This window comes from Nematostella vectensis, chromosome 3 (assembly GCF_932526225.1).
Source record: "Nematostella vectensis chromosome 3, jaNemVect1.1, whole genome shotgun sequence".
Lineage (NCBI taxonomy): Eukaryota > Metazoa > Cnidaria > Anthozoa > Actiniaria > Edwardsiidae > Nematostella > Nematostella vectensis.
The window spans coordinates 1,416,871-1,443,838 of NC_064036.1; the positions used below are offsets into that span (position 1 = coordinate 1,416,871).

A 26,968-nucleotide genomic window follows, 5' to 3' on the forward strand; every position below is an offset into this window, starting at 1 on the left:
ATACCGATTTGGCAATCGATAAAAATCGATGATAGCTGATTGATTTATATCTATTGTTAAAAAAAAGATTTTTTTTTTTTTTTTTTATTTCTCATAGATAGTGAAATAAAAAATGATCAAGACATTATCAACCAATGCTAAACGTTTTTATCTCCTTTCCCGTCCCCTCGTTTTTCATTTTTGCTCAAAATCCAGTATGGTGACTAGGAATCGCTCGAGGCTGGTTTTCGCGATAGGTAAACGGGTAAACTACATTGGAAGGACTGAAGTACAGAGAATCATTGACCACCGGATTTGTGTGTGATAAATGTTTTCTTTTGGTGATGTTAAAATGGTAAAAAAATCAAATTTTGGTTTTGTGATTAGTTTCTTGCCATATTTTTATAGGATGTCATTGAAACATCAAATGTATATCGTTAATTTATGATCTCGAATTTGGCATTTCGCCAGCCTAATATAATAGGCCCGAATGAAGCCAGCACACCCTCCCCCTTTCCCGGTGCCCCCATACAGATTATGACGTAATAAGCGAGCACTTTGCTATTGGCTCGCAGTCTTTGTAAAGAATCTTCTCGTTTTAGTCAGACATATCTCCTGTAATATCTAGTTAATACTTGAATCCTTCAACAATAACTCTTCGTCCAAATTTCAAGACATGTGAGCACTTGAATTTACTCCAAACCACCGCGCGCCAGGTCCAAGCAGCCTTCAAGAAAGCGAAGGTAAAAACTATTAACATTCAGACCCGTATTCCGATCGGCTTACTAATAGTTTTTATTGATTACTAATACAAATAGGTCTTTCTGACCCTCTTATCTAAATCATCTGGACGTTGTTACTGTAACGGAACGGGCAAATGTGTGTTTGTTGACGTTTTTACTAGCGTTTTCGTGACTCAGCGGCTTATAGTTGCAGTGTGTGTAGTATTGAGATTTCTTTAGTCATTGTTTCGCCGAATCGCTAAAGTATTTCATTGTTAATTCCGAGCTGTCAAGAACGGTGAGTTCTAAAAATGTGTCGCGCATTTTTGTTGGTGTAAAGCGTGTACAACCTGGATAATTACAAGTCTGACTGAAGTACCAGGCGGAAAGGATAGAGAACAGAAGATAAAGATACATGCCCTCAATGTAGTTATTGTGTACTCTATGCGCTTATGAGCTTTGGGAGCAGTTACCGTCAGCATCCCTCCCTATTTAATCCTTCTTTCTCGCAGGATCCCGTCTGACGACAAAGCAATGTGCGCAATAATCATGAACCGCCAATAGGCCACCACTATGGTCTCACTGTATTTAGGAGATACATTCGCATCGGCGCTTGCAGGTTTATTTGTGTTTAAACACAGGCATATCAGATGCCACCTATAGTTAATACTTACAGTCTGTTTGATATTGAAATAAGTGATTTTCAAACGAGGTCACGAGCGAAAAATCCTTGTTCAAATATCAAATTATATTAAGGATAAGACACTTCGGTCTTATACTAGTGACAATTCGCAGCTATCAAATGCTATGGATACTTCAACTCATTAATCCTTTCACCACTTTAGATTGCTTAGATGAGAAGATCGTGTGAAAAGCTTGCAAGTCGTAACTCGAGATCTCAATACCAGTACGAGGATGATAGTTAAAAACCCTCTTTTTCAACAGGTTTCGAGCCATGCTTGCGGCTATGATATTGAATTTACCCTTAGGCCTCCGCGCCTGTTAGTCAAGGTCGCTTATTAGTGTTTCAATCTATATCTAGCGACCTGTTAGTCAAAGTCGCTTATTAGTGTTTTCAATCTATATCTAGCGACCTGTTAGTCAGGGTCGCTAAGTGTTTCAATCTATACCTAGCGGCCTGTTTGCCAGGTCGCTCGTTCTATACATAGCGGTCAAAAAAAGCACCAAACCAGTATCTCTAGTTATATTTAAAATTTGTTTGCCATACGTTCGTAAAAAGCGGCTCTATGCGATTTAACACTTCTGCTTATTCCTATTTGTTTATTTCTATTTGTTTACTTCCATTTGTTAATTTATCTATTTGTTTAGCTTCCATTTGTTAATTTCCATTTGTTTAGTTTCCATTTGTTAATTTCCATTTGCTTAGTTTCCATTTGTTTATTCTCATTTGCTTCATCGTTTGTTTTTTTTCTCTTCTGCTTTATCATTTGTTTAGTTTCCATTTGTTTATTCTGATTTGCTTATTCTGATTTGTGTTATAATTTGTTATTCTCGCTTGTTTATTCTTGCTATTATTATTGTTTGTATATACTTTATTCTTGTTTGTTTACTCTCGTTTGTTTATTTTTTCTTCTTGTTTGTTTACTCTCGTTTGTATATACTTTATTCTTGTTTGTTTACTCTCGTTTGTATATACTTTATTCTTGTTTGTTTACTCTCGTTTTTTTATTTTTTCTTCTTGTTTGTTTACTCTCGTTTGTTTGTTCCATTCCTATGCAGATGCCTCGTTGTTCGGTTCAACCCTTGCGAGGTTGGCTCCCTCCAATCGCCCGCGAATTTCTTGCGGAATTCACATCAACTTTCATACTTATCGTGAGTAATCGGATTATCTCTCTATAATGTAATAAACCTCAACTAGAGGACAATTCCATAGACTAAGTAAGGGTTAAATAGGACAGAGGCAGTTTGCCATATAACAGCCTGAGGGTGCATACCGAAGGCTGTTATACGACGAACTATGCCTCCGTCCTAGTAAATAACAATTAAGACTGGGGGAAAAGTTACAAAACTTAATAATAGCTGACTTTTTTGAAAAAAAAAAATTTTTTAGGTTATTATTGACCTCCAAGAAAACCCGGGAGAGTTGGTGGTTGACTGCACAAATTTGAAAAGCTCATTAGATCGATACTATACACAATCAAAATTAACATTTAGACAGAGCGGGGCTGCTCCATGCACGGGCTCAATTCCCAAAGATGGAGTTGAATTGCAAAATTTTCGTAGTTCGGAGTTTCAGTGTGAGCACGCTGCAAGAACGGAGCTCACTGACAGCGAAGAAGAGCGACTTATTTTTACTACGCCAAATATCTTTCTTAACCTGTTAACATCAAACAAGCGGAACAAGTGAGTAGACGCCTCAGATAGTCACACCACAGCCTAAGTTTGTTGGTGGAATAAATAAAAAACAAAAATTCCAAAATTGCACATAATATTTTGGCTGAACTGTTGTTATTGAATTTCGAGGGTTACAACTACAAATTAAATCGGTGCATTGTAAATATTCAATCTTTGTTGTTTCAAATCTGTGGCGAAAAAGTGGTGATGTTGCTCATTTCTACTCAGGGTTTAATATGATGGTCCTTTATTAGTATTCACGTAATATCTAGTTTTTTTACATACTCCTCCTTATTAGTATTCTAGTTATTAACCTCATTCATAAGTTCATATTAAACCCCACGTTTTCCCTGCTGATACATCATGCCCTCCCCTTTCTTTAAGATTGTAAATTATTCATAGGTATTTTAGTGAAATAAAATACCAAGAACATTGGAGAAGCTGTCAATCACGCTAAGTTCGATCTCTGCTAGGTGTTTGGCGTTGGTTCTGTGGCACAGTCAGTACTCAGTAACCAGACCCACGGGACTTTCTTCTCGATTAACTTCAGCTGGGGAATGGGTGTCACCATGGGCTGTTACATGGCAGGAGGAGTCTCAGGTAAGGGGGTGGGGGGAGGGAATGGGTTTCATCATGGTCTGTTACATGGCAGGATGGGTCTCAGGTAAGGGGGTGAGGGTGGAAAATGGGTGTCACAATGGACTGTTACATGGCAGGAGGGATCTCAGGTAAGGGGGTGGGGGGAGGGAATGGGTGTCACAATGGGCTGTTACATGGCAGGAGGGGTCTCAGGTAAGGGGGTGAGGGTGGGGAATTGGTGTCACAATGGGCTGTTATATGGCAGGAGGGGTCTCAGGTAAGGGGTTGAAACGTGACAAATCAATCAATCATGTTTTTTTTTCTAATTTGCTCGGTTTTAGAGTACTGCATACAATATATGGGAATCATTTAGGGATTATGGAATGATTTGGGGATTATTTTTTGCCTTTATATCGACCTAGAACTGTGTAGCCCAGAATTGTTCATTTACAAAATCATATTTATTGATATGTTGTTTCTTGATGATATTGCACATGTGAATGTATCCTATCAACGTATATTGAACTTGTGACTGTTTCTTGATTCCATTGAGAATCTTGACTCCATTTATTCCCTATGCCAGCCAGAACTATTAGTTGTTTTTCTTTTATATTTTTAAATTACTAATGAATCATAAGACTTGTTTTTGTTTTACAATATACCTAAAATCAACCTTACTACTAAATTTTCTTATTTTTCATGTGGCAGTGACCACCTCTAAACCCTTGAGCTACTGCTCACTACGCACTTTTCTTTTTTTGTACTAATTGTATTTTCTTCATTTTGTTTTTGTATGATATAATATATATGTGCAAATAAAAATGAACTAAACTGAACTGAACATATCTCTACCATACACACTAACAAACGTAACTGTATCTTGTTCACGTCTGTTGTATAACTGACCGCTTCATCTAGTGGTTTATTCCTCGTGTATTACACTCGTGGGTTTATTTTCACCGCGTATCTTCTGTAATTATTTCGTGTATTCCAGGAGCGCACATGAATCCAGCCGTGACTGTAGCATTCGCCGTAGTGCGGCGTCTTCGATGGTGGAAAGTCCCGGTCTACATCTTGGCGCAAATGCTTGGTGCATTTACTGCATCAGCCTGTGTCTATGGCGTTTATTACGGTACAATCATAATCATATTATAGCATATTCACATTATTCATTTATTTAATAATAAATAGATAGTTTATTTCAAAAAGATTGCATGACAGCTAAAAAAACACTGAACTGTGCAATTTACATCGAGTAAAAAAGAAAAAAAAGAATAAAAATATAACTATATATATGTATATTACAGGCAATAGACTGAAATGCGACTATGATAAGAGGAAAGCTATATACTATAAAATGAGTGAATATGATATGTTCAGTTAGGATTATACTTTAAATTTAGTGGTGCAACTGGATGCCATGGCCGGGATGAAAGATCGTCTAAAACGTTTGGTTCGGCAGCGTGGAAGTGAGAATGTTCTGGATTGTTTAAGACTATAACTACACTGGTTCTTAGGTGGTAGGATGTTCGCTAGCTTATGGTTAGGGCAGGTGGAAATATACGAGAACAGATTAAGACAGAGTTCGCCCCGTCTGTCCTTCAAAGACTGTAAGCCATAGCTGGCAAGGCAGTCCTGGTAGTTAGCTTGTGGTGACACAATGGACATTACTCTTTTCTGCACTCTCTCGATCTCGTAACTGAGATATGCTGGGAGGGCATTGTGGAAAACAGGCGCGCAGTATTCTAAAACTGGCCAAATAGTGGAAAGATAAAAGGCAATAATGTCCATAATAGGGAGTTGGGCTCTTTTTAACATTACAATGAAGCATAATCGCTTATTGGCCTTTTTAATACATTCGGAGACGTGGGCGTTCCATTTGAGGTCTTCTGTTATGGTGACTCCAAGGATCTTCGCGTTCGTGACAACGGGGAGCTCATGATTATCAATCACGAGGGGAGGAAAGTTGTGGATGATTTTCTTAAAGTCAAACCTCAGCTCCTTGTACTTTTCAGCGTTAAGTTGCATTCCCGGAGATTGCGACCAGGCCTCATTAGCGGATACTGCTGATTGCACGTTTCCAGGGGAGCCTCGGGGAACAGTTTCAGCAATTGTGGTGTCGTCCACATATTTCCAAGTGTGGGTGTCGGCTAGCCTAAGATCGTTTATCATAAGTAGGAACAGCCATGGGCCCAGCTTGGTACCTTGAGGCACTCCAGCGGGGACTTGACCCCACTCCGACAGGCAGTCTGAAGATAATTCAACGCGCTGTTCGCGGTGCGTCAGAAAGTCTGCGACCCAGCACGCCACACCGCGCGGAATGTCGAGACCAAAGATCTTGCGGACCAAAAGATTATGGTCAATCAAGTCAAAGGCCTTTCTGGAATCAAACAGAACGACCCTGACTGCCGATCCTGTGCCGTCGGTCGCCTGTGGCCTTTCTGGAATCAAACAGAATGACCCTGACTGCCGATCCTGTGCCGTCGGTCGCCTGTGGCCTTTCTGGAATTAAACAGAACGACCCTGACTGCCGATCCTGTGCCGTCGGTCGCCTGTGGCCTTTCTGGAATCAAACAGAACGACCCTGACTGCCGATCCTGTGCCGTCGGTCGCCTGTGGCCTTTCTGGAATTAAACAGAACGACCCTGACTGCCGATCCTGTGCCGTCGGTCGCCTGTGGCCTTTCTGGAATTAAACAGAACGACCCTGACTGCCGATCCTGTGCCGTCGGTCGCCTGTGGCCTTTCTGGAATCAAACAGAACGACCCTCACTGCCGATCCTGTGCCTGTGGCCTTTCTGGAATCAAACAGAACGACCCTCACTGCCGATCCTGTGCCGTCGGTCGCCTGTGACCAGTGGTGGAGCATAGACGTCAGCGCGAAGAGAGTGGATGATTTCGGGATGCCTCCGTACTGGTCGTGGTCCACGATTTTCAACACAGCAGGTCCTACGTAGGAGGAAACGACGAACTCCTCAGCAAGCTTTGAAATAGCAGGAGTCAGTGAGATAGGACGTAGGTGTTTGTTGACGTCGACTACCGGCTTCAGCTTGGGAACTGGAACGACTTCAGCAAGTTTCCACGATGGGGGGAGTCTTTGTTCTCTGAAACTACAGTTAAGTATCGCGGTGATTGGTTGGACCAGAATTTTAGCGTAATCCCGCAGTATCCATTTAGGTATACTGTCTGGGCCAGCAGCCTTACGAGGGTTCAGTTTGGCCAGAGCGGACAGGACAGTGGATTCAGACACAGTGAGCACGGTGGAGTCTTCAGCGTAGGCAGGGGGAGCTTGCAGTGGTAGGAACTGTTCTATAGGCTCAAGAAAGGCAGAGTTAATTGCGTTGGCAAGCTCCTGCTCATCCGACTTCTCGTTATACCCTTCAAGTTGTAGGTAAGAGAGCACGCTTTCGTGGCCTGAGGCAGGGGTCATACCAGCAACGCGTTTGACAGCACTCCACCACTGACTGGGTTTCGCGTGTCTCAGCTGCGCGACCTTGGATGTAAAGTATCTGCTGCGGAGGGTTTTCCGCTGTCGGTTGACTGTGTTCCTGTAGTGTAGGAAGCGCTCTGTGTCACCCGCGAGAAATGCTTTTTGGCGGAGCTTGATGAGATTTTTGAAGTCTGCAGTGACCCAAGGGGCATCATCAGCATGGATCTTGGTTTGCTTGACAGGCATTATGAGGTAATATTGATATATTGAGGTAATATTGAGGTAATATTGATGGAATCCACCAAAAACTTAGATTTATTCTCACCGGAGGCGCCGAAGTCAATTAGTGACCAGTCTACAGAGGAGAGGTAGCGGCCGAGCTCAGATTTCCTGCTCGCACGGGTGTCACGCCTCGTAATGACTTTCCTGCTGCACTTGGACCCTGGTACACGGGCTTTAGCATGGATGACTACTACATTACGGTCCGAGAGACCAAACGGCGCCATGATGCTCACTGCGTTTTTGTCGTATAGGTGAGCTAGGTTGGTAATAGCCAGATCTAGGATCCGGTTCCCACGGGTCGGTTTGTTCACAAGCTGCTTCAGTTTAAATTGGGAGGTCAGACGGGAGATGTCGAGGCGGTTGAAGTCGCCACACAACATCAGACCGCAGCCAGGATAGAGACCTTCAATTGCACAGAGAGAAATTATTTATTTATCTAAGAAAATTCTATTTACTTCCTACTTATCATGAATCATATAATCACCTGGGTAGAATTGCACTGTGCTAAATGGAAATAGTTATTTTGTTTTATAACTTGAGTATAAAAAAATGATAATGATAATATTGTTGTTTATCAATTTTGTAACTGGAAGCTGTTGAAACCTTTTCCTTACACTTTTTTTATTCCCAGACGCGTTGAATAACTTTGATGGTGGTACACGACAGATACTCGGCCCGAAAGGCACGGCGGGAATCTGGGCGACATATCCTCAACCCTTTCTTACCACGTGGGTAGGCTTTGCAGACCAGGTGAGGTCATGTGACTTCTCTTGTTATCGTCGAGATGTTGAAGGAATATTGAGATAGGGGATAGCAGGAAGTGATGCCCTCATGACAGGCAAAAGAACACTGTGCATGCAATTAAAGAACAATGTGCATGCAATTAGAGGACTTAATCAGATAATCAGCATTGTGTTTTGGCTATGTTTTGACACGTTAAAAATGTTTATTGTTATTTCATTAATCTTGCACGCGCTTATTGACGTTATGTCGCTATTGTGCGCCAAGGACCTGCAATAAGAATCGTTTCAAGCAAAATGACACACCCAATATATTGGACTGCTTGTTTTCAGCTTTTCGCTACGGCTCTGCTGGTCAGCGGTGTCTTTGCCATTGTTGACAAGAAAAATGTTGGGCCTGATCGGACCATCGCCCCAGTCCTCATCGGTCTTCTAGTGTTTGTCATTGGCGCAACCTTTGGTTTTAACTGCGGTTATGCAATCAATCCCGCTAGGGACCTGGGTCCGCGGCTGTTCACTGCCGTGGCGGGCTGGGGTTCAGGCGTGTTCACGTGAGTCTAACTGAAGTACCAATCAAAATTCGGATCTTATTTGGACTTTGATCGCTTTTATTTATTGTTTACAAAAGAGAAGGGCGCGTTGGAATTAAAGTGCTAAATGTTAAAGGCACTCTGATATTTATTCATCTGTTTATTCTACTATTTGGCTGTCTTACCTACAGGGCTGGTAATAATTGGTCATGGGTACCCTGTGTTGGCTGTATAATCGGAGGGATTCTGGGCGCGTGGTTTTATATGGCTTTGATTGAGGTTCATCATGATGCTGATGATGCGGATGACGAGGATGGCATTCTGGCTGACAATAATAAGAACGTGCAGTTGTACAAAGCAAGCGAGACAAACAACGCCTCGTGGTCACCACCTGAGCACCAAGGCTCGGAGCCTAACCCCAACTACTGGAGAAAACAATGGGAGAGTCACATCTAATTTGTCATTGTTCATCTTTGGTGGCGTCCTCTTATCTACATGGCCCAATAATTATTTCACCGGAGGGAGGGGGATCCGTTATTTCTTGTATTTGCTAAAGTCCCTTTATTAGCCAATCTCTTTTAAAATTTTAGACTCTTCTGGAGGGAACAGCTCTTTCTCTCCCCCTTTCCACGCCGGCTGCGACCTTTGTGACATGGCAGGAGGGGGGAACTCAGGTACCCTTTAAAATAGAGACAGCTAATCATCATTTTGCCGAGCTACTTGCTAGTGGATTTTGCTTTTGGGGTATTCGTTGTGTTTAGTTAAAATGCCGCCAGCTGACATGTCAGAATCAACAGACATCATCTCGCAGTAGCTGCTGAAAAGCCATGGAGATTTTGTGATAGCAGGGTCGTAGCAGGGGGTTGGCATTAGGGTCACGTGCCCCTCCCAAAAAAATTTTTTTTTTAATTACAAGAAAATGACCACTAGGGGCGTGGCTCCTTATAGTTTCTCAATGTTTCTGTATCGTGTCCTCCCCCACCCCCCCCCCCCCCCCCCAACTCAATATTTCAAGGCCTGCTACGGCACTGGATAAACCGCACATTTGTTTTTTTTTTCTTAAAGAATCGTGAACTTGAACTGGACTAGCTAGCATGTGTACCTGTGACTTTTTTAGATTCTCGTTTATTTTATACATAGAAAGGTTGTTATAAGATTGTTTCGAATGGATCGAGATCGTTCATTGACTAATTCATTATAGAGGATTATGGTATTACGTTATTGTAAATGGAATCAGACAAAACAAATATTGTAACATATCTAAAATATCATACATATCACAACCAACCACTTTTAAAACATAAAATAGATGTCTACAAGTACATGATGTATTATTTTACTATGCTGTGCTACCTTGAATAAACAATAGAAATGCGTAACGCAGCCTACCTTATTACACTTAATTTTCGCGTCACTTTAGTTTCGCGAATCTTCGCGAAATAAAAGTGACGCGAAAATTAAGTGAGTACACAAGAAACCTTTGGGGGAATATTGTCCGTCTAATAAGCTTTATATGAACACCTTGTCTACTTAGTTATCTAATGTATATTTAGTACGGTAAGGGGTTTAGTTGGACTTGTATTTATAGATTTTTATGAAAAACTAAATTTAGCCCACGCATCTTTTTGTTACAAATTGTTTTGATGATTACAGCACATTTTAATTCCGCTTGTTTTGCTTGACGTTATATCCCAAAATCGCGAAATCGCGAATTTAAAGTGATCTGCGAAATATCGCCATCTCAAAATCGCGAAATTTTGACGTTGCGAAAATTAAGTGTAATACGAGGTATGATAACATATCGCTTAGCAAACAAACGGTTGAGAAATATGCTGAGTGCATGTGTCTTGACTTGCACAGTGACTTCCAATTTAGTGCCAATTTAGCCATCGTTTTTCGGTCACCTTTTGGTTACCTACCTTCGCTAAAATACAAAATCAACGGGTAGCCTGTGTTGTTTTAGCTCATGTCTGGGACGTTGGGTTGCCTGTTTGTAATTCACGTGATACCACCACTAAATGATTATACGGTACTTGCGGATCGGGGGTATTTTTAGCTTCTTCAGCACGTATTTAACCCTAGCAGTGTGTCTCTGCTTTAGCGAGGCGCTACATTAAGCCATAGGCCAGCGTAAGTATTCATGTGTTTATTTCTATAAATTGAACCTTTGATTTGATTTGAACTAAAGTCTTGCACCCTGGGTACCAGTCTCAAGCTTCGTTTACTATGTGCTTTACTGGCGAACCTGAGGGCGCATAGTAAACGAACAAAACTGCAGACTCTGGTACCAAGGGTAAGACTTATGGTTTGTTGGCGCAAAATGCAAGGACTTGTCTACGTTCTTTAAATTTTTATGGTCAGTGCTTTTGGCACTAGGCGATCAAAATATGCTACAATGAATAAGACAGCAGGAATTTGTCACATATCCCAGTGATGAATTTTCACGCGCGCTCATTGGTCAATACGGGTCACGTGCTCATTTTCACAGGACAAATATCAGTCGATAACGTCCAGGCAAAGTGATATCTGTCCTGTGAACATTTTTGTGCAGTCAAAGCTCACTTTTTGTCTGCTCAATAACTCCTCAAACAAACACTATGGTTTTCAAAACCCTATGAAGGCACAGAAAGAATGTTTCATTTCTTTCATAGAACTATCATCAATCTATTTTCTTAGTATTTATCCTGAAACGGGAACGAAAAAGCAATGACAAAGAACTTCACAGCAGCGCGCGCTCGTGGTGTCATTCCCGTGCACGTCAGCGCGCGCGCAGAAGACATTTCAAAATTGAAAACTTTTGCTTCAATTTCTATTCCAGCTCTCAGCAAAACAATAAGGAAACAGTTTATGGTGTAAATCTATCAGTTGAAATGCAAGTTTTGAGCTTGTAGTTTTTGTTCTATTGAAAAAGAAATCTTGCATGGATTGTTATCTTTCGGGAATGGCAAACATTCCAGTGCACGTCAGTGCGTGCAGAATACATTTTTCGCATTTCCAGTGTAGTCACTGGGATATAAAATAAATAAACACCTTCTTTGGCTCACTGTGATACCCTCGAAGCTTCGCTTCTCTGCCAACTGTTTATTTTTCTTACCATTTCTCATCCTTGGACATTATCTGCCGATATCTCAGCCGCCAGAAGGGGTTTATTTACTAAATATCCAAATAAGTTGGTTGACTAATATTCCATCTTAGGTGGAGGGGGTTGGGAATGATGCTCAAGGGAAAACCTGAAGTGGGAAATCTCCCCTCTCCTTTCACAGCTATATCTACAGGACAAATGTGAAAAAGGGAATTTATACTAAAAGTGACTCATTGTATACTAAAAATGGTATAACTAGAAAGACTTCAGACAAACTGTAGAAAAACTAGATGGTCTGCGTAGGCGTGGTGTAGACAAGGGGTAAATCAAATACAATATACTAAAAAAGACACTCAGTATATACTAAAACGGCACTCAGTATATACTAAAAAGGCACTCAGTATATACTAAAAAGGCACTCAGTATATACTAAAAAGGGCACTCAGTATATACTAAAAAGGCACTCAGTATATACTAAAAGGGCACACAGTTTATACTAAAAAGGCACTCAGTATATACTAAAGTGGCACTCAGTATATACTAAAAAGGCACTCAGTATAATACTAAAAAAGGCACTCAGTATATACTAAAAAGGGTACTCAGTATATACTAAAAAGGCACTCAGTATATACTAAAAGGGTACTCAGTATATACTAAAAAGGACCTCAGTATATACTAAAAAGGCACTCAGTATAATACTATAAGGACACACAGTATATACGAAAAAGGCACTCAGTATAATACTATAAGGACACACAGTATATACTAAAAAGGCACTCAGTATAATACTATAAGGACACACAGTATATACTAAAAAGGCACTCAGTATATACTAAAAAGGCACTCAGTATATGCAAAAAAGGCACTCAGTATATACTAAAAAGGCACTCAGTATAATACTTAAAAAGGCACTCAGTATAATACTAAAAGGGCACTCAGTTTATACTAAAAAGGCACTCAGTATATACTAAAAGGGCACTCAGTATATATTAAAAAGGCACTCAGTATATACTACAAAGGCACTCATATAATACTAAAAAAGGCACTCAGTATATACTAAAATGGCACTCAGTATATACTAAAAAGGCACTCGGTATATACTAAAAGGGCACTCAGTATATTTTAAAAAGGCACTCAGTATATACTACAAAGGCACTCATATAATACTAAGAAAGGCACTCAGTATATACTACAAAGGCACTCATATAATACTAAAAAAGGCACTCAGTATAACTAAAATGGCACTCAGTATATACTAAAATGGCACTCAGTATATACTACAAAGGCACTCATATAATACTAAAAAAGGCACTCAGTATATACTACAAAGGCACTCATATAATTCTAAAAAAGGCACTTAGTATATACTAAAATGGCACTCAGTATATACTTAAAGGGCTTGAAGTGTCCTTGGGCTTTCAAGTAGTAAAACTATAGCATAGGAGGGACATTTTTTTCTGGATTTTTTTATCTTATCTTCCACAATACATTATATATGAATCTTAATCATTTATATAACAAAGGAATGGTTATATTTTGCTTATTTTCAGAAAATGCCACCACCTCCAGTATATTTTTTAAAGATGCGGACTCATTCTCCTATCATTCGATCATTTCTGGCTGAATTCATTGCTACATTTATACTAGTGGTATGTAATAATCTATAAAGATAGATAAGTAAGACAACACCTCTAGCCCAGGGTTTGCCAAGAAAGGGGGCTACAGATATTTTTGAAAAATAAAATATTTGATATGGCAGTTTTTTGTGATTTTGGACCAAGAGTGCGCTGTGTGCCTCCTTCCAAGCTGTGGACCTTTCTGAAGTTTTGTCTCGTAATTAAATGCATTATAGTATCAATATTCTACTCTACCAAAACACAGTAGGATTGATAATAATCTCTCATCAAATTGTTTTTTATTACAATAAAGAATCCAATCCACATTTTTTATGTTTTTATCAAATTGCCGTAATAACAGATACATGGTGGGGGCATATATTATCCTGCACAGGAAAATGTAAATAGCAACTTTCCCTCAACTGCATAGTGAATTAGAACCGAACAAGTTTTAAATGTGTTTGAATTCAATGCATAAATACCAAACAAGTTTTCTCATCTGCCTGGATTAATCTTGCATAAACACAAAACAAGGCATTCCAGAAGCTTGCATAAATGCCAAGCATGTTTCCTTTGCTGAACCAAAGGCCTCCTCTCTGCTGGCATCTTGAAGCAATTGAAAATGCTTTAGAACAAAACACAGCTATTGACAAGTGCTATTACTATTCTAGTCATTTGGATGTGGCTCCATAGCTCAGATGCTTCTCAGTAATGAGACCAAGGGAACATTTTTCTCCGTTAACTTCAGCTGGGGGATTGGAGTTACACTTGGTTGTTACTGGGCAGGAGGTATTTCAGGTATGTAGTACTGGATGCATTAGGTCCACCAAGTCCTTTTGGCAATATAGATATGGCCTTGCGCACGGTGTTGCACACCAGAGCGTAACAAAAATTCTAACGCTAAGTTTATGATCACTTTGATCTCGAGAAAGCTACACACTTTTTATTTTACTTGGATAACGTTTGCCTAATGTGCATCTCGAATCCAAAGTTAGAGATTTTAGAGTAAAAATTAAAAAACAAAAACATTAAAAAATATATCAAAATAAAAACAGTGCCATAAAAACGGGCCATTTAAAGCCCATTTTTTTATGAACATTGCTCCATCTTTTTGCTAATTAAAAATAATTTTTTTCTTTTGTAGTTTGATCAATGTCATAAATGGAATGCACTTGAAATTTTCTTGAAGATGCTGTCCTTTTTATAGAAAGAGGAAAATAGATGTGAACAGACGGGAGCAATAAACAGCGTTAGAATTTTTTTCGACAATAGAAAACACAAAACTTCCGTTTACGTCACTCCTTTTTTGCCTTATTTTGCCATTCTTTGCCCTTTTGCCTTCATCGCACCTTTTTTGCCTTTTTTTCCCTTTTTGCCTTATTTTGCCATCACACTCTTTCTGCTTTTTCATTGTGCTTTTTATGCAGTATGAAGTGTTTTTTTCTATCTATTTAAGCATACTTTTTATCCCTAGACAATATCAACCAGCTGTTACGAATATTAGCGAAATCTAAAACAATTGCGAATAATATATATACTTTTCTAGACGTAATTTCAGAAAAAGGAATGGCTGCTGGCAGCCTGTTGATATAATTTGAAACTCCTCGGGTATTTGTCTACTTTCAGTTCTTGCTTCTCATCTTCTTATGCAAGACAAGAATTTGCCCTGTTCGAGTTTGAATATTGCAAACTTAAAAGCATGGAGAAATATACATTCTATAATGAAAATAATTTTAGATGCCTAAATTGTTCAATGACAGAGCTCCCATAATCTGAATTTTCCTGGATTAAATTTCGATTTTTTATAGCAGGATTCTAGAGAGGCGCACAATAGGGCAAAAAAAGACAAAAAAGTGTGTGATAAGGCAAAAAAGTGTGCGATAGGGCAAAAGAGGGCAAAAACAAGCTAGGGCAAAAAAATGTGCGATAGGGCAAAACTAGGCAAAAAAGGCAAAACACATTTGCAGCGTTCAAATGTTACGCAGCAGTTTATGATAACTACATAACGTCCATACTTTGACAACAAAATATCGAGGTTTTCTATTAGGTTAGAAAAATAGTATGACTATTTTTAAAAACTACGATAAAGAAACTTTTATATCCCAAATTCCAGTTACGTATCACGCAAACATACAGTTTTCTATGAGTCAATAGATATTTGACTCTGTACTGACAGTAACAGTGTTTTACACACTGTTTATTGTTATGTTATAATTATGCTGGGTTACACTATCTATGGCTCAATAGATAGTGAGTACGGGAGCCAATCAAATTGTGGGATTTGTGGTAATGTGAGTGGATTTATGTATAATATATACAAGAAATGGACCTGCATATGGAATTGTACTGTATTTATGCTTGTTCTATCCCTCAGATTTCATTACAATAACCACCATGGCTCTGGATCCCTGGAATTACTAACATTCATTAAGGGGGAGAAGCAGATCCAATATTTTTAGGGACCTGTAATTTTTTTATCAATGAAGGGTTTAACCCATCTCCTTGTCTCTGTATTTATTTAGATGACCATGTTTTTATCTGATACTCCAAACACTCTTCTCCTGACATTTTTTTATCGTCTGAAATGCAGGTGCACACATGAATCCAGCTGTCACATTGGCATTTGCTGTTGCCAGGAGGTTACCATGGAGATTTGTGCTTGTCTATTGCCTTGCTCAGTTGCTAGGTGCTTTTGCAGCCTCTGCCTGTGTGTATGGGGTATATCATGGTAAATAATGAAAGAGGTGGAAACTTTTCAGTAGCAAGCTAAACACCATTCAATTACTGTGAAATTTAATCCAACCTAAAATGAAAGTCGCTTCATTATTTCCCACGATCTAGAGTATAATATATTGTAGTATAATTGCATTTTGCAATATTTGAGTTAATTAAATCATAACTTTTGTGAATCGCCAGCAACAACCTTAATGATAGTTATAATTATGATTACAAAAAGACAATAATGATGATGACAATTGTAATAATTATGATAACAACAAGACAGTAATGATGATGATAATGGTATGATTACAAAGACAGCAATATTGATGATGTTTTATGCTTTCTTTACTCTGTACGTTTCAGATGCATTGAATCATTTTGACAATGGCATACGTCATGTTACTGGCGAGAAAGCCACGGCTAGTGTCTGGGCCACTTATCCACAGCCTTGGCTCTCTACCCAGGGAGCCTTTGGAGATCAGGTATATTCTACAGCTTTATGGAATCTGAAGTGAGTTTGAGCATTGCAAGAATTTTGACTGTGTTATTTCTCTCAATAAGAAATGCCAGTCATGTTTAGGCTGTTGTTGATGACACATTGCATGTTATTTTTATGAGCATCTATTGGAGGCCAAATGCACAGGGGCTATTTAATATTTAAACTAATAAAATGTAAATGCTGTGAATCCAGCTTGTGCACCACAAACTCCAATCAGAACATGTGTTTAGTAGCACTGTTGTACAAACATGTTATAATCCCTTGTCATGGGGAGGGGGGATACATGGAAACACATAATTGAAGAGTTTTGTTTCTTAACAGTTTCAAACAATATGGCAGTGCTTTATGGCTTTAGGCAATGAAAATCTAGAAAAGCACGAAAGCAAATATAGTCCTAAATTTATTCCAGTTTACAGTGTGTATCATGCAGTTTATTTCTTGCACCATTTCCAGGTATTTGGTACCATGCTCCTGACTGGATGTATCTTTGCCATTCTGGACAAACACAACAACGCCCCTGACAAGGGCACTGCACCCATCCTTATTGGGCTCACTGTGTTTTGTATCGGGACTGCATTTGGCTTTAACTGTGGCTATGCTATCAACCCTGCAAGAGACCTAGGGCCCAGGCTTTTTACGGCCATGGCAGGTTGGGGTGGAGAGGTGTTCACGTAAGTTGCTGACTCCCCGAAAAAAGCCCCTTTTGTATAGGAGTACAGCTCATTGCAAACAGTGCCAGTATCTACTAGCCCCCCCTCCCCCCCTAATATTTATTCCGGACAAAATGGGCCTCCATTTCATGTTTTTTTTCTTTCTTTGTCTATGCAAGGTAGGGATTCAGAGCACTAGACAATGCAAAATGACTTAAAGATTTAAAAATAGTTTCAAATACTTAGCTTTGACTTATTTGCGTATCCTTTTCTAGTGTGTATCACAGCTTCGCCTGGGTACCTGTGGTCGCATGTCTTGTCGGTGGTGTAGCTGGTGCTCTTATCTACATGCTCTTTGTTGAGATACATCACCCTGGGGATGGCCATATGGGAGAGTCAGTGGCCATCAATACCAAAGAAAGGGGCTACAAGAGTATTGCAGGTCAGGAATGAAGGCAACATATATTAGAGGCCGCACAGAGAGAGGTAGGATATAACAGATTTTAGCACTTTAGGGTAGGGTAGGGTATAGCACAGTAGGGTATCACAGTAGGTTAGGGTCCCGTTAGGGTATGGTAGGGGTGGTTAGTTAAGGACCGATAAATCCTACTCAGGTGAGGGATAAAAGGTCTATAGAATTATAAAAATGTATATGCTCTTTTTAAGAATATATATTCAACCGTTGCTTGTTATACTGTAGCTTGATATTTGGGCCTGAAAAAGAGTTACGCGTTAGTCGCTGTCTGATGCATACATACATACACCTTTTTCCAATAAGGTTGCTCTCAGAGAATATGTGTATCGTAACCCGCAGTGCTTTATGGGTATCAAGTAAAAAAGTAAATAAGCGTAAATAAAATACAAATTCAGGTTTCGAAAGCTGTAGAATTCTTGTTCATGTTCTTATGAACATTCACATGGCTTTCAGATACAAGATTTAGCCGTTGATACGCTACCCATGAACCACCGCGGGTTACGACACATGGGTTTATAAGTGCAACCTTATTTGAAATAATGTATGAATCAACATTATTGGAAAAAGGTGTATGTTGATTCATACCTTGTCTACACCACCCCTACGCAGACCATCTAGTTTTTCTACAGCTTGCCTGTAGTCTATCTAGTTATACCACTTATTTGAAATAGGTGTATACTGTGTATAAGGTAAGAGCTAGGACTTTTTACATCAAAGGCAGATAAAACATCTGATTTCTGTGCTGGATTTGCGAAATTGACAACACCCCAGATTTTTTTCAATAGACCAAAACAAATACCAATTATTTATCTTTTATAATAATAGGGAAGTGTCCCTGATAATAAGATCAAACAAAACGTCGCAAAATGCGGAAATTTTATTCATAATCACACGATCTCGTTTACAGTGTATCAAAAGTCTGACTAGATAAGGAGCTAACCTCCGTGGTTGAAAACTTGAATCTACAAGATTATTTTCTAAACAGATTTCCATGTAATCAAAAAACTAATTGCACCTTTTTATACCATTCAATAAATCATCAAACTAATAAATCATTCATGAATAAAAGAGGGTAAATGTAATGACGTAAAAGAAATGTATTGAAATGTATTTTGCAACAGCAACAAAACATGTTGAGACCAGTGAATTTCGCTACAACAAGAGAGAAAACGCATAGAAAGCAAGAATCAGAAGACCAGAGATATTCGGGCTTCCAGTGGTGGAGCTGACGTCGCATGGCGAAGGACTTGGCTTTAGTGGGTTGGTCACTTTCGGCTTCGGTATCATTCCAAGCTAGAATAGGAAAGAATAGAATTATCTCTCTTATTCCACTTTAATTCTTTTCTAGCATTTACTTCTAACCCATATATGACACTATCCGTCACTATTCCTGGCTCGTCTATCACACTATCCGTCACTATTCCTGGCTCGTCTATCACACTATTCCTGGCTCGTCTATCACACTATTCCTGGCTCGTCTATCACACTATTCCTGGCTCGTCTATCACACTATCCGTCACTATTCCTGGCTCGTCTATCACACTATCCGTCACTATTCCTGGCCTGTCTATCACACTATCCGTCACTATTCCTGGCTCGTCTAACACACTATCCGTCGCATTGGCAGGAGTTGCTGGCAGTGGTGCGAGAAGTCTACGATATGGCTTCCCCTTGAGAAGAAAAGAGGGGGTGGGGAGGGGGTACACTTCCCCCCCGCTCCTCTCACCCCTATCTACACACCGTTCTTTATTTGACATACCCTAAGTTTAGATGTGTCGCTGAATTGACAATCTGAATAAATTGTTTCTGATTGGCCCAGTAGGTCTCGATACACTTGCACTTGGTCTTCGCCCCACGTGATCCCAGAAGCATTTCCCCTGGAACAAAACCGTCCGACTAAGTCTTAGATACATTTGTGTCGTTGTTCATACAGAGCTGTAGTCCCGAAAATTGATCAGTAGAGGTGAAGATGCCCCCCCCCCCCTAGTTTCAGTGTATCTGCATCGTGCCCCCTCCCCTAAAGACTGCTCCGAACGTATGAGAGGACAAAAATAAAAGCGTAAAGCGGGGGAAATCTGGTTACACCTAGCTGTAGGACAAAGTTTGGAACAAGGGCATAATGTAAAAGTGGTCTGAGCTGGATTACCACGGGCTGACTTTAGCCGCAAACGCGCTGAGCACGTTGTTGACCGTGAAGCATTTGGCAAGGTCCACTTGCGGGTAGTAGAGCAGAAACGACATGCACATCTCTTCAGTTGTACCGAGGCCACCCTGCCGAGAGACAGGGAACCCATCTCAGTGAGTGGCGATATTACTGTGAGTTATATGACTGTTATCTTTCAACTTACCACAACTGGGTAGTTCTTGTTCTTTGTCTGGTATTTGCACATTTGAATGATATCATCTCCCTTGTAATCAAATGTAGAAATACTTAGGTTCGGTATTCGAACACTTGCGACATAAATGAATAATCAAAATTAGGCAAGCAAATAGAAAATATGCCATAAAATTGTGAGTAAATAAAGAATTAGAAGATCGGACCTAGAACCACCTGGAAATTTTCGCGCGAGCAAATGAAGAATTTAAGATTCGTGTGTGTGCGTGTGTGTGTAAGGGGGGGGGGGGAGGGAGGGTGGGGTTGAGGTTGGGCGCTCGAGGTAAGCATAATCTCGGACGGAGGGGAGGTCGGATTCTATTGGTCCCCGGGAATGGTCGATGTGTTGAACTCACCGGTTTGACATGAACCTCATTTCGAAGAACTTGGAATTCCTGTAAACACGTGTTTTCGTGATTAAGTGTTCAACGCCTACACATTATAAAGTAGTTTCTATATATACCGTACGTTACACATCTTAACTGATGGTACACGCGCTTTGCACATTGCGCTCTGTAATCTCATTCACCGCCTTCATGACATCTTAGCTCTGCAGGGCGTTGTACCTGGTAGTTAAAGTCGTAGTGTTCCTCTCTTATTATCTCTGGCAGCTCTTTCCCATCGCGTACATGCCTAGTCCAAACCTTAATCCCTGCAATTCACATAGCATGGCAAATCAATGGCATTACGGGTAGGGGAGAATTCATGAGATGGAGAGGTACGAAATGATCTAGAGTGCATCTGTCTGGAGAGGGGTGTCAAAGCGCAAGATATTTTTAGGGGGGTCTTTTAGTTTTACACTGGGTGAGGGGGTGGGGAAGGTTGTGCTCTAGCTGATTGTAGTGAGCCCAACGAGAATGTTTAAGGAGGGTTTCACAAAGGGAAGCGATGATCATGGTAAAAGGAGATATTTCCTTTCCCCTGTTGGGCGATGTCGGCACTCTCCTTGACTTAGCGACTCACCTTGCAAATGCGTGTGCTCCATGCCTGCAAAAATTTTGATCCCCTTGTCGGGGAGGGAGCTCTTTTCAAATCCCTGAGCAAAAACAATGTTGTGATAAGAGATAAACACTACTAACTTACATTCCCTATTATCGTTCTCTTTGGTAGTGAAGCTTGGAGCCTCTGGTACCCAGGGTGCACTGAAACCGTTTGTTGAGTAATGCAAATTTTGTTATGAAGAATTGTTTTAACTCTCGACCTTTGATATAGATGATTTTCACGGCAGAATTTCTCATTCCTTATTTCAGCTGCTAGGAAAATTGTTAATAAAGTTGTGCGAGCAAATAATGAATTGGACGAGGTTGTGGATTTAAAAAGCGAACATTTTGTGGTTTCCCTCAGTCCTGAGCCCATTCGCGTATCGTTTGACAGCTTTGCTTGAAAGATTTAATAGTATTTGTAGAAGATTTCCAGAGAGCCGTGGCTTTTCATTGGAAAAATACGAGGATTCGAGAGGACAGAAAAACGAGTTGTTCACCAAACCACAACCACACAGACATAATAGATGGATACAAAACAAAGCTATTTTCCAACATTATGTGAAAATGTATGCAATATTTTTGTACTTTTATGATCGCCACAACGGCTCCTTTCTTGTATGGCGAAAATGATATAATCAAGACTCACCAGTCTTGTGCAGTTGGAGGGGCAGTAACCAATGGACGTCCACTCCTCCTGACGTGGGGGTATCACCATCGCAGACATCGGGGCCCACCCGGTCCACAGGATCCCGGCGTCGAACTGTCGAGTCTTGTTCGTGAAGAAGAAGCGGATGCCCGAGTCGTCGTAGACACCTGTGAAAGTAATACCGAGTCACCAAGAGGCCATGATGTAAGAGAACGAATCCCCCGTATTAGGGTATGTTCCAATGATGTCGTCCGTGAAAGTAACACGAGTCTTACGCTCGATCACAACTTGAGCGATGTGAACCGGCAAAGGCTGTTATGCAAATCATTTTGACCGAAAATACCTTCCTTTTTTACGAAAATGATCGTTCATAGAGTACGCTGGATCCAATCAACCGATCAACTGATTTTACATTTAGATAGTAATGATAAAGTATTGCCTGATCGACATTCTTTAATATCCCGCTTACCTGAATCGTTCTGTGGGTTGTCGTAGTGGATTTCTAGAACTACGTAGCGCGGGCCGTGACCATCACCAAATGCCAGCCCAACGTGCTCGGGGTAATAGAAATCCTGACAAAAACAACATGGCGTATGTACAGGCTCCTGAAGAGTTCTGAATCTCACTTGCGCGGGTGTTGGAAATGTCCATATTTTTGGTTTGTTAATGCGGCAGCCTGAATAGAAGGGGTGGGGCGGAATAATTATATAACTATTTTATGCCTAATAGTACTAACATTTGTTACTTTGTTACGACCACTTACGGTATATTCTTACTATTGTTTTTCATTCAGTGTACTGAGAATTTAAATTGATCGACGATTTGCGCCTTTTGCCCTAATGAGCAGCAAAAGCTGCTGTGACATACGTCACACTCCTCCTGACGTGGGGGTATCACCATCGCAGACATCGGGGCCCACCCGATGGTGGTGGTAGGGAGTATGGCGTGGTGGTGGTGGTAGAGAGAAGGGGGTGGTGGTTGTAGGGAGGAGGGCGTGGTGGTGGTGGTAGAGAGGAGGGCGTGGTGGTGGTGGTAGAGAGGAGGGCGTGGTGGTGGTAGGAAGAAGGGCGTGGTGGTGGTGATAGGGGAAGGGCGTGGTGGTGGTGGTAGGGAGGAGGGCGTGGTGATGGTTGTAGGGAGGAGGGCGTGGTTTTTGGGGTGTTACGTCTCATACCTCTCCTCCTATAGCCCATGCTGCTATGGGTGCTGCCCCGGAACACCTCTGTATAGCAGGGGGCATATTTTTATCGGTACATTCCCCAACATGTGACAGATTGGAGCGTGGGAAGGAGCTATGGCAGCCGTACACCAACATGTGGTGGACACGCCCAAGATTTTTGGAGTTTATGAGAGGCATATACTGGAATATAACCCAAACAATTGTAATAATCAGAACAAATCATATCAGAACAATCAGAACAAATCATATTTTTCATGTTAACTGCTAGCTGAATGAAATAACCCGATAGCAATCAATAGCCTGAGCTTTGAAATGGTATTTGTATTGAAAGTACCAGAGTTTTAGTGAGATACTAGCTGTCATCACTGGTGCTTATAGCTGACATACGACGACCTGATATGGATATTGTTGTTTGGCAGTGGGATTCGAATTGAATGTACCAGGGTTTTTTTGTGATTGTAGCTGTTATCACTGTTACTAGTAGCATTTTATGTGGATATTTTTTCTGTTGTTTGGTAGCGGTTTTCGTATTAAAGTGTCAGGCTTCACTAAATTTTCCGGTCATTTATTGTCACGTAAGAGTGCTTTTCTATACCTTGACGATGTGGTGTTTGCTGGCCGGCTGTGGGAACTCAAAAGGCTTACACATATACGACGTTAGCCTGGAAGGGATTGTGAGCTGGTAAAAACAAATAAAGTCATACCATAACCATATTGTAAATATTTACGAGCATCAATATCACCACAATAAAAAAAGCAGCAACATTGCAACCATAATCGTTATCATTTTTGCTTTCTCGTCTTATTATCATAAGCATATCATCATTATCACCATGCTTATCTGACATCATTTACCAAAATTATCATCATTGTCATTGTCATCATCATCATCAACAGTGTTATCATCGACGTCGCCGTAATCCTAGCATCAGCAGCAGCATTACACATCATCACCATCATGTGACAATGGCATCATCGTCATCATATTCGTCTCTAATCATTACTACCACCCCCACCGCATTTGTCATTCAATTATCACTGTCATCACCATACCACACCATCGTCATCACTTTTATCGCCACCGCATCATCATCACATCCACCATCATCAGCAGCAGTATAGCAGTCTCGTCCTCATGACATCAGACAGCCATCTTATTACACGCCAACATCGGCGTAACATGGTTTACGGACAGCGCCAGTTTAGCTGGGCCAGCGTCTCGGCAGCCATGCTGATGCTGCTAGCGCGGGTCATCACAAGTAACATGGCTTAGCGCCCACCCACTCACGTTGTGTCGCAAGTCGAAATGGCTGAGTTGGGCTGGCAGCTGAGGTTTCTTCTTGTGCACATTGAGGAGGATCAAGGTACGAGACCCACGCGCCGAGTGGTACAGGAAGGTGCTGTCGTCCGATATGTCGGGATCTTTGGTGTCGTGATAGGAGTAGACTACCCGTACAGAGCCATCCTAGACACGTCAACGGCAAGAGATGTGAGGAAGTTTCTTTAAGAGGATACCGAGGTTGCACATTTAGATTGTTGGCTTTAAGACTTCTCCAAAATGTGGCCATATTGAGCCTTATTTGAAAAGCTGGTGGTATATATTTTCTGTTTATAAGCACGAAGTCGGGTAGATGACAGGCGGGTACACAGGATGACCATGCACCCCCCCCCCCCCCCTCCCAATACCCCTTGGCTGTCAAAACGTGGGCCATTTCCTATTGAAGAATCATCAATTACTATCCTTTTTTGATATGATGACAATGTCTGTGCAACACCCTCCCCAGTCCACCTCGTCAAATCTTGGGTAATGACTGTGTAACCCTCCCCAGTCCTCCTAGTCAAATCTTGGGTAATGACTGTGCAACACCCTCCCCAGTCCTCCTCGTCAAATCTTGGGTATGCGTCTGGAATGCCGGCAATCCTACCTCAATCTTATTGTCCTTGGTGTCACACGTGTAGAATTTCCTGTGAAAAGACAGGGTCGTGAAGCCGTTCTCTTCGCTCGACTCCAGCAAATGCCAGTCTTGGCTGCTATCCAGCGATGGAAGGGATTTGCTATCAGCATAGCGGTCCTGTAAAATAGCACGGGAAAACACTAAAAGTGAATAAACATCAATGGCGGAGGGGTAAGGAAAGGATTTGTCACATAATAGAAGAATCAGGGGCGGGGGGGGAGTAAGGAAAGGATTTGTCACAATAGAAGAATCAGGGGCGGAGGGGCAAAAAAAGAATTTGTCACAACAAAAATCAAACTCACAAACAAACTTAACATCTCAGTTCTAGCATTTGTTTTCCTTTACGCCCTGGTCAACCAAGAAACATATAACTACTCCGTATTACATAACCATCAACATATACTACTCCGTATTACATAACAAATCATAATGATAATGAACATTCCAATCGAAGAAGTCAAAAGGTCTTCAATAAAACCCATTGACGTAGTAAATGCAAACTGCAAACAAACCCGCACGGTAAGTAAAAAAATGCTTAAAAACTTCTTTATTACTACTTACCTGCAAGTATCCCTTGCCATCCTTCACACATCCCATCACTACATCCGAGCCAACCATGTTGCCGGTCCCGGCAGAGATACCGAAGCCTACCCACCCTGTGGCCTGAACTCGAAGAGCAAACTTCACACTGCTCTCGTCGTGATTCACATTCCAGTACAACTTGACTTTCTCGGCGCCATCCAAGAAGGCCGAGTTCACATACTCGTCCAGATCAACCACCGCCTGAGCACCGACAAAAAGAAGGAGGAAAAGAGCGAGGTATTGTAGCATTTTAGGAGCCAAGAAAACCACAACGGTTGCTGTTGATTGCCCTACCGATGACTCAGTGCGTGCAGTAAGCTAATAAACCGAGTCTTATTTGTTCTTAAGAATCTTTCTGCAAAGTAATTGGCCAGTCTTGCTAACACAATGACGTAATTGTACATAATAGAAGGACTAAAATAGACCATTGCGCATTACGTAATGCATTTATTGTTCCTAAATGGGTTAAAAATCCTCACGAGATTTTAAAAGGTTTCATTAATAAAGCTTTCAAACCATCACATGGCGGTACATAAGCAAAATAAAGCACAAGTAACCTAAATTCAAAGTTGAAGTAACATAGACGCAAAAACAATAGAGAATAGAATACAGCCGCTATCAACGTTATACTCATAAATGATTAATTCAAAACCATACTTTTCATAGCTATTATACTGGTTGTTTTTTTAAGCATCAATGTTTTATGATACATCAAGAAGGTGTTGTAAAGTCGACTCGACAATGAACCGACCTTGGGACAACAAATCTTGCAATGAATAATGCGGGGGGCTGATGTTTACTGTGATAAACCTGTCTGTTCTATATCTTTTGCTGTACGGAAAAGGGACATTATTTTTACCAAAAGTTCCATCGAAAATGTGTATTGAATTGTTATACGTTCATCGACACCAACGTAACATTTTCGCTGTTGCCCTTCAATAACAATAAATGAGTACACAATAAACGCATTCAATCGATTGAAATATACGTTCTTTTGGCGCGTAATTAAAATCCAATTGTTTTTGCAATCAGTTGACTCAATTAGAGTCATTTATAAAAAAAAAACTCATTTTAATCATTAAGTCTTTCAGTTACTCATGTGCATCAATTTATCCGATGTAAACAACAAGGAAAAATAAAATAATTTGTGTTATCCATTTGCTCACCCGACACGACACGACATTACACGCAAGGGTGCGTGTCTCAGTATCCCGGGGCCGTTTTATCTTTTAGCCTGCCACATAAATGTTGCTGCTTTACGATTATTCGGGTTAATTTCGTTATATTTTTATTTGCATTTTTAAGAGATTGTCCCCACAATTCTGACTGAGTCCGGCTTAGCTACGCCCCCGGTACGATAAGCAGCAATAGCCGTCCAGATTTCCAACAAAGAATGAATGAGAGGGCAACGGCATACTTTTTATAGTTAAAGCTGGTAGATTAGTGAACTTGAATGAATTATGGTCCGAAAAGAATCTCTTGGGGAGATGTGGCACCAACTGTGACACGAGTCAAACGAACCGCCGATATAAGGAAAACAATTCTGATAGACATAGCGGGGAACTGATTTAAAATGCGACCAATAATGA

At 40.7% G+C, this 26,968-nt stretch overlaps 3 protein-coding genes across 6 annotated transcripts; 2 read left to right on the top strand and 1 right to left on the bottom strand.

The window, feature by feature from the left end:
* Nucleotides 1-565: 565 nt before the first annotated feature.
* Nucleotides 566-9,995, top strand: LOC5516987 (aquaporin-7). 3 transcript variants are annotated; one of them, XM_001637041.3, is made up of 7 exons: nt 566-722; nt 2,442-2,534; nt 3,530-3,656; nt 4,630-4,767; nt 7,978-8,096; nt 8,420-8,637; nt 8,808-9,995. In XM_001637041.3, exons 2-7 carry the CDS (start codon nt 2,442-2,444, stop codon nt 9,070-9,072), a joined length of 960 nt encoding a protein of 319 aa, XP_001637091.1. In that variant the 5' UTR covers nt 566-722; the 3' UTR covers nt 9,073-9,995. The 3 variants fall into 3 exon arrangements, with proteins under 3 accessions (XP_001637091.1, XP_048581330.1, XP_032242960.1); XM_048725373.1 differs by lacking the exons at nt 566-722; nt 2,442-2,534; nt 3,530-3,656 and adding an exon at nt 3,804-3,848; XM_032387069.2 differs by lacking the exons at nt 566-722; nt 2,442-2,534; nt 3,530-3,656 and adding an exon at nt 3,873-3,912.
* A 603-nt stretch (nt 9,996-10,598) lies between these two features.
* LOC5517055 (aquaporin-9) lies at nt 10,599-18,727 on the top strand. 2 transcript variants are annotated; one of them, XM_048725185.1, is made up of 8 exons: nt 10,599-10,746; nt 13,249-13,347; nt 13,986-14,112; nt 15,905-16,042; nt 16,399-16,517; nt 16,988-17,205; nt 17,460-18,226; nt 18,331-18,727. In XM_048725185.1, the coding sequence occupies exons 2-7, from the start codon at nt 13,252-13,254 to the stop codon at nt 17,635-17,637; spliced, it is 876 nt and encodes a 291-aa protein (XP_048581142.1). In that variant the 5' UTR covers nt 10,599-10,746; nt 13,249-13,251; the 3' UTR covers nt 17,638-18,226; nt 18,331-18,727. The 2 variants fall into 2 exon arrangements, with proteins under 2 accessions (XP_048581142.1, XP_048581143.1); XM_048725186.1 differs by lacking the exon at nt 15,905-16,042.
* On the bottom strand, nt 18,519-25,704 carry LOC5517054 (DBH-like monooxygenase protein 1). The gene is made up of 14 exons (XM_032387003.2): nt 25,359-25,704; nt 24,768-24,914; nt 24,131-24,307; nt 23,438-23,521; nt 22,837-23,022; nt 22,132-22,234; nt 21,663-21,829; nt 20,997-21,069; nt 20,600-20,685; nt 20,390-20,428; nt 20,008-20,067; nt 19,806-19,930; nt 19,419-19,536; nt 18,519-18,952 (listed from the first exon to the last, which is right to left on the bottom strand). The coding sequence occupies exons 1-14, from the start codon at nt 25,626-25,628 to the stop codon at nt 18,812-18,814; spliced, it is 1,776 nt and encodes a 591-aa protein (XP_032242894.2). The 5' UTR covers nt 25,629-25,704; the 3' UTR covers nt 18,519-18,811.
* Nucleotides 25,705-26,968: the final 1,264 nt, after the last annotated feature.

What these genes read in the sequence shown, in the direction of transcription:
- LOC5516987 (XM_001637041.3), top strand. Translation starts at nt 2,442, where the DNA reads ATGCCTCGTTGTTCGGTTCAACCCTTGCGAGGTTGGCTCCCTCCAATC. An exon ending in TGTCTATGGCGTTTATTACG is followed by an intron (nt 4,768 to 7,977) that starts GTACAATCATAA and finishes TTTTATTCCCAG; the next exon opens with ACGCGTTGAATAACTTTGAT. An exon ending in GGGTAGGCTTTGCAGACCAG is followed by an intron (nt 8,097 to 8,419) that starts GTGAGGTCATGT and finishes GCTTGTTTTCAG; the next exon opens with CTTTTCGCTACGGCTCTGCT.
- LOC5517055 (XM_048725185.1), top strand. Translation starts at nt 13,252, where the DNA reads ATGCCACCACCTCCAGTATATTTTTTAAAGATGCGGACTCATTCTCCT. An exon ending in CTGGGCAGGAGGTATTTCAG is followed by an intron (nt 14,113 to 15,904) that starts GTATGTAGTACT and finishes TCTGAAATGCAG; the next exon opens with GTGCACACATGAATCCAGCT. An exon ending in TGTGTATGGGGTATATCATG is followed by an intron (nt 16,043 to 16,398) that starts GTAAATAATGAA and finishes TGTACGTTTCAG; the next exon opens with ATGCATTGAATCATTTTGAC.
- LOC5517054 (XM_032387003.2), bottom strand. Translation starts at nt 25,628, where the DNA reads ATGCTACAATACCTCGCTCTTTTCCTCCTTCTTTTTGTCGGTGCTCAG. An exon ending in ATGGCAAGGGATACTTGCAG is followed by an intron (nt 24,915 to 25,358) that starts GTAAGTAGTAAT and finishes GCTATTTTACAG; the next exon opens with GACCGCTATGCTGATAGCAA. An exon ending in CCTCCAACTGCACAAGACTG is followed by an intron (nt 21,070 to 21,662) that starts GTGAGTCTTGAT and finishes GTTTTTGCTCAG; the next exon opens with GGATTTGAAAAGAGCTCCCT.